Source organism: Acomys russatus, chromosome 11 (genome assembly GCF_903995435.1).
Source record: "Acomys russatus chromosome 11, mAcoRus1.1, whole genome shotgun sequence".
Taxonomy (NCBI): Eukaryota; Metazoa; Chordata; class Mammalia; order Rodentia; family Muridae; genus Acomys; species Acomys russatus.
Window position 1 is genome coordinate 36,418,831 of NC_067147.1, and position 18,212 is coordinate 36,437,042.

The window sequence follows — 18,212 nt, forward strand, 5'->3', positions numbered from 1 at the left end:
TTATGTATGTAAAGAAATGGTGCTTTCATCTCCTTCTAATTGGAAGAGGTTAACCCCACACACTGGGCTCTACTGCAGCTTCTAAGTGGTGGCTATTTCCAAAAGTGATCATTTAGGTCAGCACACAGAATGAGATTTCATTGTCATACTTTGTTGCTGTGTGCCCCTCCCGCCACTGCCCGCTCTGCCCCTTCCCTCAGATGGCTCTTGTTCTTCTTCCGGTTTGTGCCCTTTCATACCTTCTTATCACATGTCTTCTGCTGTTCCTATTTTATGATCTCTTCCTCCCCTCTTATGATTCCTTTTCTAGTTAAGTATCCTGCAAATACAAACATATAGATATAGCTACATACATATGTATATAATCTAAAATTTAAGTTCCTTGTATGAGAAATAACGTGATATTTGTCTCTGAGTCTGGCTTATTTCATTTAACATAGTTCCATTTGCATCTATTTTCTGAAAATGTCATGATTTTGCTTTTCTAATGCTGAATAAAATTCTCTCTCCCTCTCATCCCCTCCACTCTCTCCCCCTCTCTCCCCTCTCCCCTCTCCTGTCACCCTCCTCTCTCCTCTCTCCTGTCCCCCTCCTCTCTCCCCTCTCCTATCCCCCCTCCTCTCTCCCCTCTCCCATACCCCCTCCTCTCTCCCCTCTCGCCTTTCCTCCTTTCCTTTTTGTTTTCTCCAGGCAAGGTTTCTCTGTGTAGCCCTGGATGTCCTAGAACTCACTCTGTAGACCAGGCTGGCCTCAAACTCAAAGATCTGCTGCCTCTGCCTCCTAAGTGTTGGGATTAAAGGCATGCACCACCACTGCCCAGCTTATTCTTTTATTATTAATGAGATTGAATATATTGTGTTTTCTTATAGTTGGGTTAGTTGTGTTCTAATAAAAATACTAGGTCCATCTTTTCTAATTGATCCATAAGAACTCATGGTAATGATGTCAGTCTTACAGCAAATATATGCACAGTCATCTCTCCTTTCCTCTTCTAAGTTGGTAATTTCTTTTTTGTTTTGACTTTTAAGTTTCACTCTTAATTTTTCAAATAAATTCATCTTTATGTGAACACTTTAAAATTTAAAAGATAACTTTGTTTTGCGATTATGATATAATTATATTATGCCCTTTCCTCTACTCCTTCAAATTCTCCCATTTGTCTTTTCTTGTTCTCCTTCAAATTCAATGCCTTTGTGCATTGTTATTACACACACATATGTGTAAATAAACACACACCCCTGAATACGTGACTACAAGCTGCTCAGACTGTATCATGTTACATGTATGTGTATGTTTTCAGGGCTGACCATTTATTTGGTGTAGGGTAAACACCTGGTGTGGTCTTCCCTGGAGAAGATGGTTTCTCCCACCCTCAGCATTCCTAGTTCCCTATACTGTTTTGTGTAGGGGTGAGGCTGTAATGCCCAAGTTGTGAGACCCCCAAAGACCACCAGGAATCAGCCGGATGCAAATCACAAAGAATCTCATTTATTTCAAGCTCAGAGCCTGGACCATCAGCCCCCTCATGAGGAGGGAAGGTGGCAGCCCCTAGTGCTAGGGAACAGCGTTTTTAAAGGTCCAGGCCAGTTAAGCTGATTGGCTGGGGACCAGGGCTAAGAGAGGGGGGCCAGAGCCAGACCACAGGGGGCAGTTTTTTGTATGTTCTGGTCACAGTGACCTGTGGCTCTGATTGGTTGGCCCTGGGTGCAAGCTCCCAGGAACAGTTGCTAGCTGTATGTTTGCGGCTTTCCCTGGAAACTCCGGGGTGGTGGTGGTGGTGGTGTAGGTAGGGTTCTCAGGCCCTGAACACAAAATGTCATTGGTTTGGTCTCCACAAGGCCTTGTGGGTTTTCCTCATCCACTTTGGCATCTCTGTTGTTTTGTTCAGCTCATGTGTAAGCAATCATGTTGGTAAGACTTGATAGTAGGAGCTGACATCTTAGGAGGCACAATCCTATGGCAGACTACTTGATCCTCATGTTTCTGCCCACTCTTCCACCATGATTCCTTAACATTTTTACCCTTAGGTTTTCAATCTGTTATGAATCTTTCATTTATTAGCTCTTATGGCCAAAATGATCTTTCCTATCTAATACTCAGAATTGTTATTGGGGTTTTAAGAAAAGGGATTTGCTTCTTCAATGGATTTCTTATTTGCAATCATCTAGACTGGCTTCCAGTTAGAAGTTTCTTGAAGAAACAGTTTCCCCTTCTCTTTCCAACACACTTTGTATTAGATAATGGCCTGCTCCTTGTAACACCCAACAAGAGCCAATGGATGATTTCACTTTTCAAGTGATAGTTTTGGCCTACAGTTTAAGGATGAAAGAATAAAAGCCCACACTGGTGTGGACAAATGCCTCACACAGTTCTGGCTCTGCTTCTTCAATTCCTTTGTATACTTCTTACTTGGTGACTTGTTTTGCAGAGGCCCTGCAGCCTTTCCTGGAAGCCTGCAGCAGCTCTTTATTTTTTCGTACTTGTTCTGTACTGCTTCGGACCCCTAAACTTGATCTTCACATCCTAGAAAAGCTCAGTATTATCCTACAGAAGCTTTCCAAAATCAAGTAAGAATATCTTTTTGTAACATGTTTAATTGATACTTATTTTGTGATTACTAATAGGGCAGGTAACAGTAGTTACTTCATAGCAGCGTGGCGGTGGTGCACACCTTTAATCCCAACACCTGGGAGGCAGAGGCAGGTGGATCTCTGTGAGTTTGAGGCCAGCAAGGACTTCACAGAGAAACCCTGTCTTGGGAAAAAAAAAGTAGTTACTTCATAAGCATGAGAACTTGAGCTCAAATCCCTAGTGCTCCCATAAAAAGCTAAGTGTGGCTGCAAGCACCTGGGAGCCCAGCACCGCAGGAGATGGAGATACCAGCATAACTCCAGTTCTAGTGACAGACTAAATCAGAGAAAGATAGATAGTAGTGTGCCGGACGTCCTCCCTGCCTGTTATGCATGGACCACCTGCATGTGCCCGTGCCATGCAACACACACACACACACACACACACACACAGAGAGAGAGAGAGAGAGAGAGAGAGAGAGAGAGAGAGAGAGAGAGAGAGAGATTTAATAATGGACTATTAGTCTCTGAATGCAGAGTTGTCCTCAATTGTTTCAGTTCATCTAACCAGCTTTAAATATCAGAGAGAGCATGCAAATCTGGGAACAAGGCTTTGTAATTTGAGACATTGCAAGGGAGGTCGTTTGTATGTTGAGGGCTGCTTTAGCTTCTGTGGTCCTGGTAGCCCAGGGCTAACTGCATAGTAGGCAAATGCTCTTCCACAAAGAACAAGTTTATTAATCAAGTGATAAAGTCAGAACAAACCACTCTAGAGGCAAGTATGCCAAGATATGAAAATAAAATATGGAGGAATTCTGTTTTATATTTAAGATAGGACTCTAATAAAAAGGAAATCACTGAATGCCTTCTTCCCTCCTCTTCCTCTTCCTCTTCACTCTTTGTTCCTCATTGTTCTTTTTTCCTCCTCCTCCTCCTTTCGTCTTGTGAGACAGGGTCTCTCTAGGTAGCCCTAGCTATCCTGGAACTTACTGTGCAGACCAGGCTGTCCTGGAACTCAAATCTGCATGCTTCTGCCCCAGAGTGCTGGCATTAAAGGTGCGCACCACCACACCAAGCTTGAATGTTCATTAAAGAGAGTGATTAAAGAGTAGGGTATTGCCAGTTTAGATCCTTAAGATAGACAGTTGGTTCTAACTGTGGGAAAGGGGGGTATGTTCCTTGTTTCTAGTACTTATTCTCTGTTAGTGAATAGGGTTCAGTTTTCAGGATATAAATTATGTTATCTTTTGCCTTTAATGTTTTTCTACTTCAGGCTTAGCTCATAAAACTTAGTTTTATTAGTATCTTAATTGTATAGTCAGCCATTTTCTCAGTTGTTTAAAAAAAACAAAAACAAAAAAAAACAAGTGCCCTGGGGCTGGAGAGATGGTTCAGTGGTTAAGAGCACTGTCTGTCCTTCAAAATACCTGGGTTCAATTCCCAGCACCCACATGGCAGCTCAACTCCAGTCCCAAAGGGTCTGACACATTCATACGAATGTACATACAATAAAAAAGAAAGTAAATAAATTACTTTAAAGAAACAACAACAACAAGACCAAGTGCCATTTCCTCACATTTGCATAAGTTCTCTCAAGCTTCTAAGTACCATATTGTCTGGCATATAAGATGACGCCCCGCTCCCCCCCGCTCCCCCCAACTTTAACTTTCACTTTTCCAATTAAAATATAGAGTTTGCAGCCCGAGTCTGTTGCACAGGGTGTGCATTGGAAGAGCGGTAGTCTTATACAGCAAGTATATTCCAAACTCTGTATTTTAACTGGAAAAGTTAAAGTTGGGAGTCATTTTATTCGCCAGATTATGTGGTAACTAAATAATATGCCTATTCTTTTGCAGGAGTAACAAGAAGCTCTTTGAAGTTTTTACCATTCACCTAATGCTTCAGGAAATACAAAGGACAACACATCCAGAGCACGCCTTTCTCTGTATTAACCTAAATTCAACTCTGTTCAATCTGGGTTTAACAAAATGTAACTCCGTGGTCTCTAGTACAAGCCATTAGAAAAGTGTGTGTGTGTGTATGTGTGTACATGTGTTCATTATTTCTAACAGTATAAAAATCACCAAAGTAGATTCTACAGAGTAAAGTTATCAACAACAATTTATCATGAAAGTTATCTAGAAGAATTTTTTCATCTGTGTAAACGAGACCTGTAAAACCCATGCAAGTTTTAGAATGTTTCCATTTAAGGTAATACTAATGTACAAGGTAGCATTTCTAGAACTTAAAGCACCAGGGTTACTTTTTATAAAACTATTTTTGGAAAAGTCTTTCTTGAAATTATGTGATTACTTGGAACATAATTTGTTCTTGTGTGGAAATAAACTATGCTATCATTTTTTCCTTAATATAGTATAATCTCTTCTTTTGATTGCAAAATACATTTTTTTTTTAAGACAGTTTTTACATATCCTTGGCTGTCCTGGAATTGGATGTGTAGATCAAGCTGACCTCAAACTCATCGAGGTCTCTCTGCCTTCTAAGTTCTGGGATTAAAGGCATGTGCCACCACACTCAGGCAAGTACTTATCTTTTATTTGTTTGTTCTGTTTTTCTTTTATTTACTTGCATTGTGGTTGTAACAAGGTACAGCTCCAACATAGGAGTGTATATGACACATGCAGTACTGTTTATGGAGTTGGGTGCGTATGTGTTGAGGGTCATCAGATCCTCTTGCTGCTGTTCTCCTAAGCAGTGCGAAATAATCATCTTTGTCTTTTATCACTGGTTTTGGTTTGAAGCCAGCTTTGCCGATGGTGGAACACCAGCACGGGCCTCTGCCCTGGGCCCGTTTATTTGGAACATCTTTTGGTGTCTGTCAGCTTTGCTTTTTATTATTACTGGGATAAAGCACTGGCTAGAAGCAACTTGGGCGGAAAGGGCTTATTTTATGTCACACTTCCACACCGCAGCCTGAGGACAGTCAGGAACCTGGACGCAGAGACCATAGGAGAGTGCTGCCTACTACCTTGCTCTCCATGGCTCACTCATCTTGCTTTTTTATGCAACCCAGGAATACCTGTCCAGAAGTTGCCCTACCTATAGTGGGCTGGGCCTCCAACATCATCAGTCAAGAGACTGTCCCACGAACTTGCCTACTAACCAGTATAGTCTGATGAGCACCTATTTTCCTAACTTTAGAAAAGTGTTGGGCTTCTTTTTTCTTTTTAGTGTTTTCTCTACCTTTAGAACTAGGTTCCCTTTCTATGCCTATTGCCCATAGGTTGGGTCTTTTCATATGTCTTGGAATTCCCACTGATATCTTCTGATTTTATCTTTGTCCTTGTTTGATTGTTCCAGTTCCTGGACCTTATCGTCAGCTCAGATAGACCTTCTGCTTGATCTGTTCTGTGGGGAGACTTTCCACAGAGCTTCTTATGTGAATTAGTATGCTTTCCATTTCCAACAGTTCAGATTATTATTTTCTTCAGTACTTATGCATCTTTTTTGAATTCCCCTTTCATGTCTTACCTTAGCGTCCTTATTTCATTAGGCTGTTTGTTATCTTCTCAATCAGGAGATTATTTTCTCAAACAACAACAGCAACAAAACACCACAACCTTGCAACCCAAATTCAAGAGCATATCCAACTGATCATTCACCATGAGCAGGTTGGCTTCATTCCAGAGATACAGGAATGGTTCAACATGCATAAACAAATATGCAATAATGTGAAACATCACATAAATGCACTCAAAACTCACAAGATCATCTCATTAGGTGCAAAAAGGGCTCTTGGCAAAATTCAACAGACCTTCAGAATAAAATTCCTGAAGAAAGTGGGAATAGAAAGAACCTATCTCAACATAATGGAGGTTATATGTAGCACACTTGAGTTGAAAAAAAAATCAAGGTATTTCCAATCAAACTAGGAACAAGATATGAGTGTCACCTTTCTCCTTTCTTGTTCAATACAGTACTAGAAGTCTCAGCCAGATCAGTGAGACAAGGTAGAAATAAAAGGAATACAAATAAGAAAAGAAGGCATTAAAGTATCCTTATTTATAGATTGTAATATTTTATATAAAAGAGACCCTAAAGACTCCACCAGAAAACTTTTTATCAAAGTGGCAGGATGCACAATCAGCACACAACAGCAATGGCTATACTGTAAACCAATAACAAACATGCTGAGGGGGAAATGAAGAATATAATCTCACAGTTGCCATTAAAAACATACCTTCTAGCCAAGGAAGTGAAAGACTTCTACAGTGAGGAAGGAAATGGAAGAAGGCACTCATTATTGTGAAAATGACTGAAATCTAAAGATTTAATGTAATCCTCATCAAAATTCCAATGCTATTAATCAAAAAGAAAGAAAAATAACTTAAGATTCATTTGGAAGCTAAAAATTCTCAGCCAGATCAATCTGGGAGTGGGAGACAGGCAGAAAAGACTGGAAGTGTCACCATATATAACATGACTTGTCATTGTATTACAGAGCCATAGCTGCAAGTACAGTATGGCACTGACATGAAAACAGACATGGAGAAGGTTCAGTCATAAACCCACCCAGTTACAGCTATCCGGTTCCTTTTACTGTGGTTCCAAAAATAGTTGCTGGAGAAGACTGCCTCTTTAGCAAAGGGTGCTGTAGATACACAAGACTAAAACTAATCTCAATCTCTCACCCTGCACAAAAATTAACTCTGAATGTATTAAAGTCAACAACGTAACACCTGTTGAGATGAAATTGCTAGGGAAAGAGGCAGGAAAAACAGTTGAAGATAAAGGCATAGCCAAGGACTTTTGACTAGGACTCTAATGCTCAGAATAAAAGGCCAACAACCAACAACCAGGACCTCATGAATTTACAAAGCTTCTGTATAGAAGTTAAAAAAAATAATTGAGCAAAGAAGCCTTACAGAATAGAAGAAAATCTTTATAGCTATAAATATCACCTCACTAATATTTAGAGTATACAGAACATTCAAAAAGTAAATAAACTCAATAAAAATGGGGGCAAAGAATTGGATAGAAAGTTCTCAGAAGAAATACAAATGGCCAATAAGTAAGTATATTTTAGGATACCCATATGCCTATGACCCAGATGTCATCGAACATAATCTTTAAGTAAAGCTGGTGACTATGAATGACTCAAACATGTTAAGTGACCTATTGAAAACAATTATGTGTTTTAATTTCTTGGCATTTTCTTACACATAGATAGTAAATTTTAGTTTTAGCCATTTTTATTCCCCAAGACCCTTTTATACTCTCCCTCCTCTTAAAACCCTTCTTCCCAGCAAACTCCTTCTATTTTCATGTCCTTTCCTATGTGTGTCCCATATAATTTAATGGAGTTTCTCATGTGAGTGTGGATAGGAGGTTATTCTGGACCATTATCAGAGGCTACACTTGTGAAGAAAGTGACATCCCCCACCTCCAGCAACCATTAGCTGCCAGTATCACCCCAGGGAGAGGTGGGGTCTCATGGCTCCATCCAACATCCATGGTGAGACAACAGGGTTAGTCACAGGGATGCATTATGCAGACAAGCAGAGCATCAGTGAGTTCATGAGTGCAGCAGCTAGCTTGGTTGTGTCCAGAGGACATCCTTTTTATTTTATTTTTTTATTTTTTTTGCTGCACACACTCATCCTCTGGCTCTTGGAGCCCTTCTTGACCCTCTTCTGTACTGTTCCCTGAGTTTTTTCCAGTGGTAGAGATGTCCATGTCGGGTAGAGCAGCCCATCATCTATCCTTGACATGCTGACCAGTTCTGGGTTTCTGCATTACCTACTATTGAAATAAGAAGCATCTCTGATAGAGGCTGAATGTAGCATTAATTTCAAATGGCAGTCTAAGAATTGATAATAATGGTGTTTTATAAACCGTGTCTCTTTAAAAACTAGTTTCAAAAATCGTTTTGATAACTTGAAACCTTAAAATTAAGTAATATCTACTTATGAAAATACCTGAATTAAAGCCGGACAGTGATGATGCATGCCTTTAATCCCAGCACTGGGGAGGTAAGAGGCAAGTAGATCTCTGTGAGTTCAAGGCCAGCCTAGTCTATAGAGTGAGCTCCAGGACAGCCAGGGCTAAAACAGAGAAACCCTCTCAAAAAACCAAAAATATAAACAAACAAACAAAATATAAAATATCTGGGTCTGGAGCAGTGGGTTCCTAGTTAAGCGCACACTGGCTGCTCTTCCAGAAGACCTGGATCTGGCTCCCAGCCCTTACATGTAGCTCACAGCAGTCTGTAACTCCAGTTCCAGGAGTTTGCCTCCTCCTAGCTTCTCCAGGTGCCAGGCATCCGTGCAGATAAAATACTCATACACATAATTTTTTTTTTTAAAGTCTGAATAGTTTTCAAGTAAGTTGAAGCCATCGCTGCAATTTTTCCTGTCTTAAAAACTGAAACCCACTGTTACTGAATCCAAAGCCTACTTAAGAGATTTGTTTTTCTTACATAATTCTAGTCGATCTGGTCAGTTCCAGTAGAAATGTAAACATCAAAGAAATTAACTCATTTAAGACTTAAAAAGCAATACTTTGTGTCTTAAGGTCCACAGTTGTTTACACAGCAGTCTAAAAGCACTTCTTGACAAATTCGTAGTAGCTAGTTGAGATGAGGCCAAACTAGAGAGGTGGATGTGGCTGTTGTTACTTTTAGTTCTATGAAATAAATACAGGATCACATACAAGGCGGCCCGTTGTGTTTTGAGCATTGTTTGGCATCTCACTTCTCATCTCTTTCAGACATCAGCATAACACAAGATCTACATCCTTGTGCTTTCCAGACATAAGTATAAGCAGCTGGGGCAGGAGTCTGAGCCACTGTGAACCTTGGTGTCAGGGAACTAGGGCTGCGGACAGAGCTGCTGGCGCCCTTCGACCTTCCTGTGGGTTGTCAACCCTCGCAGCAGTTGCAAAGGCCTCTGCAGGGCCAGTGGTCCTGGGCGAGAGAGAGGATGCAGGCTGAGTGCTGTTGGTCTGCTGGGCTGTGGTAGAATATTATTTAGGACCTTGCTAGACCCATTGCACGCCCTTCTCCAGTGGGAGGCTGACCTGAACTTCCTGCTGCACTTAGCAAACCTCAAAGGACGTTAGACCTTTAGTTTTCCCAGTGCTTCCTCAAGTCCAAGCCCTGCCACATCATCCCTGTAAGAACTGAGTTTGAAGAAAGGAACAAAGAATGAAAGTTCAGACTTACCTCGCCAGCAAGAACAGACCTTATTTACCCTGGAAGGGGCATCCCCAGACCCAGCTGCACGGTGACTAGAGCGTGAGTGCACACGTAAGCAAGGGGAGGGCAGGGGCTCATTAGGGACAGAATGGGGGAGATAAGCTGGGTTTTTTTTCTAAATAGGTTTGTTGGTTTTTAACTGCAGGAGGAGGGATAGGTCCGCTTTCTGTATCTGCAACCACTGTGGTTGGAGTCAGCTGCTTATCTTTTCCCACCTTTGGGAATTATACAGATGGCTGGCTTCTTGGCACTTTGAGCCCAGTTTAGGAGCTTGGTTTTAAGGAGAGGTAGAAGTTTCCCCTTTTCCACATTAGAGTCACTACAGACCCAAGAATCTCAAAATGATAATCTTCCCTATCAGGAAGTTATGGCCAAAGAAATGGTGCTCCCTATGCTATATGTGAGAGGGTTGCCTTTATCTGGGCTAGTGTGGTAGACTGCGTGACAGCAGTAAGCAGTCCAGCAATAATCCCTGTTAAAAGACAAGGTAAAACTGTAAGTGTCTGAAGGAAATAGGAGGAAGGGGCCAGTAAGGGGAGGGGCCGGGATGGAGGGAACAGAGGGCCTGTCTGGAGTGGAACTTGCTGTTGAGATTTTGGTGCCTGGTTTCTAAGTCTTTGGGCCCTGTCCTAAACTAATTTTAATTTGTTGGTGTAGAAGTAATGTTGTTCCTGAAGGAAAGCGCATATCCCTCTGTGGACTGCAGGCAGGAGGTCTAGCCCTCAGTAAATTTGGAGCCCCTCAGTGGCCAAAGAATCAAGTAGATTGCGAAGGGTGGATGTCAAGCTGATTAGAAATTTCCTCAAGGCTTCCTTAGAGCTGGAGAGACAGAGGTGAGTTGATGTCAGGATTCCTACCTAGGCCAGCCACCTGGAGAGAATGCCTAGAGTTGTTAGTAAGGGGATGATCCAGAGAGCTGTGGTTTGCTCTTATTGGAGGAGAGGGCACCATGGGGAGTTGGGGTATCCGGAGGATGAGCAGGCCAAGGTACAAGTCCCTGTCCACTTAGTAGGCAGGCATAGGTAGGTGTTTGACCAGCAGATCCAGAGTAGCCCTGTGTTGTAGAAGAGGTGTGGAAGAAGGCTGAAACAGGTTATTGGGTACAGTTAACCCTTTCAGTTGTACCATAAGGATAATGAGTACCCTAGGGACAAAGTAGGGAAAGGTTGTAACCTGACTAGCAAGATTGGTTAATTGCGGGGTTTTCCTGTGTTAGGTGGAAGGTACTAGTGTCAAGGAAAACCCAGTAAGGTGTGGGGGTGTTTCGAAGCCAACAACTGGGTGTGGAATCAGATATGAGTGGGGAGGGTTTGGAATTTTGGAAAAGACTTAACTAGGCCTGGAAAGTGAGGTCTCTTGCCCTCAGTGATATTGGGAGCCTTTGGTAGATTCAAGCAGATTGAAAATCGGAAGACCAATAACTCAGGCATTCTTGAACATTTTTGTGTTATAGGGGAGTCCCTTTGGGGGAAATATGTTGAGGGTGAGGTTGCCCTGACATTGCGGAGGTCACAGGCAGGAAAGGATAAAGGGAGCCTGATAGGCTAGAGCTACCTGTGGGTGGTTTTTATGCTGTAGAAAGTTAATCAATCACAGTTCATTTTCTTGAGTCCTTTAGGCCAGTCCATAAATCTCCCTGTATGTTTTTGAATTCAGAACCAATCCACAGGACACCCTTTTATTTGTTTAGTACTGTATGTGAGGGACAAAGTAAAGAAACCACCGAAATGGCCACTCCATGGTTGCAGGGAGAGTTTCACTATAGAAAAGAGCAGGGGCAGGGCATCTAGAAGAGTCCAGAGCACAGGGGAAAAGAAGCAGACTGGATATGACCGGGGCTATCTGCAAGAGTAGGGAGGATATCCAGAATAGCGGGGGCCAGGGGGAAACCTTGCTCTTATAAAGGGAGTGGGGATCTGGAGCAGCTTTGCGGTGCAGGAGTAACGGGTGAGGGTGAGGGGCTCTGAGGCTGGCCCGCGGGTCTTTGAAATGTATAATGAGTATTGTGAATAGGGAGGAGCCAGGAGACCAGCAGGAGCTTTGAAATCTTTCCATAGTCTAGCTTGAGTTGGGCCTATACTAAACTTTGGACCAAATTAGTGGGCCTGTCATATTTGGGGAGTGGTATGGGGTAGGTAACATTTGCACCTGACATGTATATGTTTACATTAAGAGGTGTGTAGCCAGGCATGGAGGCTTATGTCTTTAATACCAGCACTCAGGTCCCTGTGAGTTTGAGTCCAGCCTGGTCTACAAAGAGAGTTCCACGACAGCCAGCTACAAAGAGAAATTCTGTCTCAAAAGAAAAAAAAAAGGTGTCGGCATTAGGAGTGAAATGAAAACTCAGGGGTGAAGTAAGCAGGAAGAAGTATGGGAAATGCCAGGTTGGCTGTTTGGGAGAGGTGGAATACGCAGGAGACAAAGGAATTGTGTTCCTTTAAAAATTGTGTTGTGCAGGGGGTGGGGGTGGCGCATGAGGCAGGCAGATCTCTGAATTCAAGGTCAGCCAGGGGCTGCAGAGTGAGTTCCAGGACAGCCAGGGCTACACAGAGAAACCCTATCTCAAAAACAAAAAACAAACAAAAGTTGTGTTGTCAGAGAGAAATTTTGATTTAGGTAATTTGGAAGTATGAGTCAAAATGTAGGCTCTCTGGGAGCAGAGCCGTGTGCCAGGTGACCCAGCACTTGGAAGCCAAACAAAGGGCAAATAGAGAAAACACTGAGAGAAAGAGTGGAGCCCTGGGAAGTGCTATAAACACCCGGCAGGAATGCAGAGCCAGGGGAGTACTATTAACACCAAAGGAAGCACAGAGCCTTTTGAGCTAACACTGGATGATCTTGGCTTCACAAATGGCCTATCTGAGGTCCACAGAGTTCTTTGAAGAAACAGACTTAAAAGAAATTCAAGCTCACAGCTACAACCAGAGATAGTGTTATCTGATAGCAACTGACCTGCCCCCTAGAGATGGGATTACTGAAAAAACGCCCTTCCCCGAGCAAATGGCGAACAAAAAAAAAAGAACAAAGAAAGTTAAGCTGTGAGTGGTCTTGGCACCTTTTCCTCTCTGTAGCCGGTTGGACTTTAGACCCGCTTATGTTAACTATAAAAATTTCTTCAGGTCACCGCCTGGGGTCACTTCCCAAGAGCAATCCGACCACCGGGCTGAATTAAAGACTTCTGTTGAGTTTACAGTGGTTTCGAGTCTTCTGGTTCTTTTGGGGGATCCATCTGGGTGCAGCAACACCAGGTTCCTAACAGCAAGTAGCAAAGGAGATATTTTTAGTCAGATTCCATTCTCTGCGAACCACTTTGGCTAACAGAGAAAGCGTCATCAGGTCTATTATTACTATTAGAGAGTTGGTGTGAGAGTCCAGCCATCTCCAAATGCCAGCTACTGCATTCGTTCTGTCTGTTGGCCCATTACCTACTAGGCTTGTTTGACCCTTTAGGTTTAGTGAGGAGGGAGGGGCAGTGTGAAAAAGTGAATAAAAGGAAATAGTCAGTGTAAGCAACTGTTGGATCAGGGGTGAAGGAGAGAAAACTGCCCTGTCACTAGAGGATGTCAGTGGCATCCAGAAGTTTCTCAGATGTGACTAGTCAGGGTGTCAGCCGGAGGTCTTGCTGTACTGCATCAAGAGCCAACCACTGTTGGAAGGTGAGAGACTACCACAGAAGTTTCCTCTGGACTGGAGAAAGCCTGGAGAGTCAGAGAGAAGTGGGCCTGTAGAAATACGGTTGTAGAGGGTAGGGACAGCTTGAGTTTAGACATCCTTGGAGCTTTGCTGCTGTGTGGTGGTGAGTATGACTTTGAGCCGCCCTTTCCATTTTTGTCGCAGGGTAATATTTGGTGTGTGTGGAACATTGAGATCTACCTTATTGTCCAGCCTCAAGATGGAGGTTTCAGGCTAGGTAGAGGGTATTGGAATTTTTGGTCTACCTAGATCCAGAGGATTTGTTGGAGGTGTCGGAGGAGAGGAAGGTGGAGTAAGAGTGGGATTAAGTATTGAGAGGAAGGAGCTGGCATTCCAGAGGTTATAAAGGAGCTGCCATATAAAAGTTCAAAGGTATTTAGGTGTAAGGGCTTATGTGGGAAGGAAGGAGTCTTCAGAAGGACCAGCGGGAGGAGTCTCAGCCAGGCTTCATGCAATTCTGTGGATGGTTTAGGAAGGGACTCTTACTATACACTTTTTGTGTTCTACTTTGCCAGAGGATTGGAGATAGCATTGGGATGAGTAGGTTCTTTTTGAAGTTAAAGTTATATGGTTAGAAATTGTGAAGTTTAGGAGGCAGTCTGATGATAGAGAAGAAAGGAGGCCAAATCTTGGTATTATGCCTGCAGTGAGGACTCGGGCATCTATGGTTTTTGGGTTTTTTTGTTTGTTTGTTTGTTTTGTTTGTTTTGTTTTTGTAATGGTCTCTGACTGTTGCAAAGAGAGGCTTCCTTGACGAGTGGTGATGACTACACTTCTCTGTGGCTGTAAGGAGAGATGTTTATAGATTGTTGTTGAGGATTATGCAGGTTTAGTACATTATTGGCTGTAGATACTCCTCCAATAGCCATGACTTCAACTAGCACTGAGTACTTAGCTGGGTTCCCAGTACCAGGCACAGTCTTTCTCTTGCTGAGTGGGTCATAAGTCCAGTTAGACAGTGGTTGCTTCCTGCCACGGCACGCACAGGTTATTGTGTCATGCCGGTTGCTGCTGTGCTTCCTAGGCGTCACCACTGGATAGGACTGTTGGTTGCCTCCCTCCTTTGGAAGCTTGTATGGCACCTGCTGGTCCTCAGGATGGGGCTTCCAGGTCAGGGGTCTCTGGGCACTGTTTCTGAAGTGCACGGTGTTTTCAGCAATCAGGATTTACCCTCTACCTCTGTGTGTGGGGTAACCAAGAGCAACAGCAATAGGCTGTATGTTCTGGGAGTCTCTTGGACAACCCTGGCTAACAACTCAAAAGAGAGCTGCTTTTGGGTTTTTTGTTGGGTGGTCTTTGGCCCTTGGAGGGAACATCATCAGCCCAGATGAGAAAAGTTCATTAAAGCTATATATGTATATTTATACACAGAGTTATGTATTGGTTGGAGTTTTTGTGCCTTTGCTTTTGTTTTTCCTTGTGTATTTTTTTTGTTTTTTGTTTTATTTGTTTTTTTGGTAAATAGTTAATAGTGTAAGGACCAAACTAATGCCATGTTCTGTATGTCTTGTAACTAATGCCATGCTTGATATTTTCTGTGAGAACTTGTTCCCTAGGAGACCTTTCTCTCTGCATTCCGGGAGTGACCATGTACTGCTGTAAACTGCACCTGCCAGCAGTCTCCAGAAACTCCACCGAAGCAATTAGATACAATTAGCTCCCAATGTTCCTCTGAGATCTAAAAAAATAAAATAAAATAAAACAAAAAACTTCCCCTTAAGATCCAGCCTCCACCCAACCTGCCTGAAGGTCGACATTCCTGTGATGCACAAGCCCCACTTATGGTTTTTTCCTTACTTCCCTGTGATCCCAACCCCCGATTACAGTTTTTCCCCTTTATAAGCCCATTGCCCTTAAAGCCCGGTGCCACTCTGCTATCCTGCTGCGTCAGGAAAGATTTTGACCCGAGCTCAAGCCCATGATACAGCACCCTGTGTATGTTGCATCGGTATCAAGTCCTGGCGGTCTTTTTTTGGGTTCTCGCAATCTGGGCAGTCTGGGTATTACTGTTTACTGGGTATTACTGGTTTACTGTGGGTTTTCCAGACATCCTGCTAGTCCCCTTCGACCTTCTCCCACCTTCTTCTGTATTTGCCTCCCTCCCTTCCCTTCCCTGATGACTCTTCCCACCCCCTCTAATTTCTCTGACCAGATCACTGGTACCCTGCTATTCCTCTTTTCCTTCCCAATTTTCCTATCCTGGCAACAGTTCTGTTTTACTTTCCTGGTTTCTTTCTTTCTTTTTGTTTTTGTTTTTTGTTTGTTTGGGTTTTGTTTTTGCTTTTGTTTTTCAAGGCAGGGTTTCTCTGTGTAGCCTTCACTATCCTGGACTTACTTTGTAGACCAGGCTGGCCTTAAACTCACAAAGATTCACCTGCCTCTGCCTCCTGAGTGCTGGCATTAAAGGTGTGGGCCACCACCACCTTGCTTACTTTCCTTGTTTCTATAGTTACTACAAGCATGTACTCACAGAAAGATTTGGAGCTAGGAGGCTCCAATGAGAGGGAGCATGAGGTGCTTGTCTTTCTGGGTCTGGGTTGCTCACTCAATATGACGTTTTCTGGGTCCACCCATTTACCTACAATGCCCATGATTTCTTTTTCCTTTTTTCTTTCTTTCTTTCTTTCCTTTTTTTTTTTTTTTTTAAAGCTGAATTGTGTTTCATCATGTATTTTACCACATTTTAATTATCCATTCATAGGTTGCAGGATGTTAAGGTTGTTTCTTTTTCCTAGGTACTGTGAACAGAGTAGCGATGAACATGGTTGAACAAGTATCTGTGGAGAATGACGTCAAATCCCTTGGCTATATGTCAAGGGACTGTACGTAGCTGGGTCATATGCTACATGTATTTTTAATTTCTTGAGAATTCTTCACACTGATTTCTATAGGGGCTGAAGGGAGCAGAAGGGATATTGCTTACTATGTAGGCCTGAATAGGCCAGGGATAGTCTCCTACTTAAAGCATCCTCTAAGATCAGAAATGTCACTGGAACGAAGTTCCCAGTTCCCCAAAGAGAGCATTTGGGTGTCCCTGAGGGAACTATGAAGGATGAGAAACCTCCCCACACCCAGGTCTGAGAGGAAGCCCCAGGGGAGCACTGGGAGAGGAACAGAGCTCTTACCTACTTCTCTGTGTTCAGCAAGGAGCACAGCCAGTGTTGGGAGGAGACATCAACGATGGCCTTCTTGCCTGCCAGAGTTCAGGTCGAAGAGTAAGAAGAAGTGTGAGAGTACCACCCACGCCAGCAAAGAGACAAAGAAGCCCTTGCTTAACTCGGGTGTAATGAGGGAGCTGGAGACCATGGCTCCAAGAGCAAGGGGGCTCTGGGTGATGTCTCTGCTGCTGTCCAGCCTTAGCAAACTCAGAGTGGCTCTCAGACAATGGAACGAGAAGATGCAGGAGATGGAGAAGAGGAGTCTGACTAAGAGGAGGCCAGAGGGGATGGTACCCTCCCACAAAGCCTTCCCTGGCTCAGCACTAAAAGCTTAAAAACTGAGTTTACAGAAGGAAAGAATGACAATTCAAGTCAGCCTCCACATCACGGGGAGACTTTATTAACCTGAGTGGGGCACCCCAAGATCCAAAGGTACTGTAATCAGGGCAGCATGACTTGAGTGAGGTTCCTAGCTAAGGCTAAGGAATGAGTAGCAGGGTCTCACTGGGGGCAGAATCGGGGTATAAAGTTTTTTTTTTTTTTTTTTTTCTAGATAAGCTGTAATTTGAAGCTACCAGGAGAAGGTGAAGTCTGTCTGTTTCTGCAAACACTGGGTTTGGGGGTCAGCTGCTTTTCTCTCCCAGCCTCTGGGAATTGCACAAATAGCTGACTTCCTGGAACTCTGAGCCCCACTTAGGGCCTTGGCTTTAAGAGGGATTTTCCCTTAATCCTTCCAGCTCCAGAGTTTGGCAACTGATGCCCTATCCCTCATGATTCCCCTAGAGCCTCCTCCTCTCCTAATAAACAGGTCTTATAAATAAACACATAAATGAAATCTCTAAATGAAAATTCCAACTGTGGGGGTTTGAGTGAGAAATGGCCCCCATAGGTTCATGTGTATGAACACTTGGTCCTCAGTTGTTGGCCCTGTTTAGGGATGCTGTGGAACCTTTGGGAGTGTAGTCTTGCTGGAAGCTATATGTCATAGGGGACAGGCTTTGCCCCTCCTCCCAGCTTCCTACTCCATGCCTGTCCATCTCCATCACTGTGGATTCTTGCTCTATAACTATAGGCTGGACAGACTCTCCCTTTGGCAAGTTCCCTTGGTCATGGTATTGTATCCCAGCAACAAAAAGTCAGTAAACACCCACCTGAGCAGTCAACTATTTTCTGCTGGGGAGCCAGTCTGGCTGTCAGATTCACCTGTGACCAGTGTGAACTTAAAGCTCTCCCTAGTCCTTGTCGGACAGAAACTGCAGTGCCGGTTACTCTGTCAGTGTTGAGGAGACAAGGGGCAGAAAGGCACTTCAGAGTGCATCAATCCTCATCCTAATACAGGTTAGCAGTGCAGGTCCATGAGGTGCCAGGGTGACACCCTTCTTGGTGAGGAGCGCGAGCTGAAGCAAAAGAGACTAGAGCCACAGTTCGGTTCTCAGCCTGTGGATCACTATCCCTTTGGGGTCAAATGACCCTTTCACAGGGGTCGCATAAGAGATACCCTGCACAGCAGCTTGAACTTGGGTCTGGAAAGTGTAACCACATTTGGTGTACTGCAATGCTGAAGGACTCTCTTAT

The 18,212-nt window shown here is 43.4% G+C and overlaps 2 protein-coding genes across 6 annotated transcripts in view; both read left to right on the top strand.

Moving 5' to 3' along the window:
- The window catches only part of Ccdc138 (coiled-coil domain containing 138), a 60,177-nt gene extending 43,669 nt beyond the window's left edge, over positions 1 to 16,508 (top strand). For 3 of the 5 annotated variants that reach the window (XM_051153077.1, XM_051153079.1, XM_051153080.1), the window contains 2 exons: positions 2,429 to 2,567; positions 4,427 to 4,965. In XM_051153077.1, the coding sequence (XP_051009034.1) occupies positions 2,429 to 2,567; positions 4,427 to 4,592 (305 nt within the window). In that variant the 3' untranslated portion in view covers positions 4,593 to 4,965. Of the gene's footprint in view, positions 1 to 2,428; positions 2,568 to 4,426; positions 4,966 to 16,214 lie in introns of those variants that run through there. The other 2 variants (XM_051153076.1, XM_051153078.1) reach the window with 2 other exon arrangements.
- Ranbp2 (RAN binding protein 2) overlaps positions 1 to 18,212 on the top strand; it is a 531,879-nt gene that overhangs the window by 103,614 nt on the left and 410,053 nt on the right. The window lies entirely within an intron of this gene.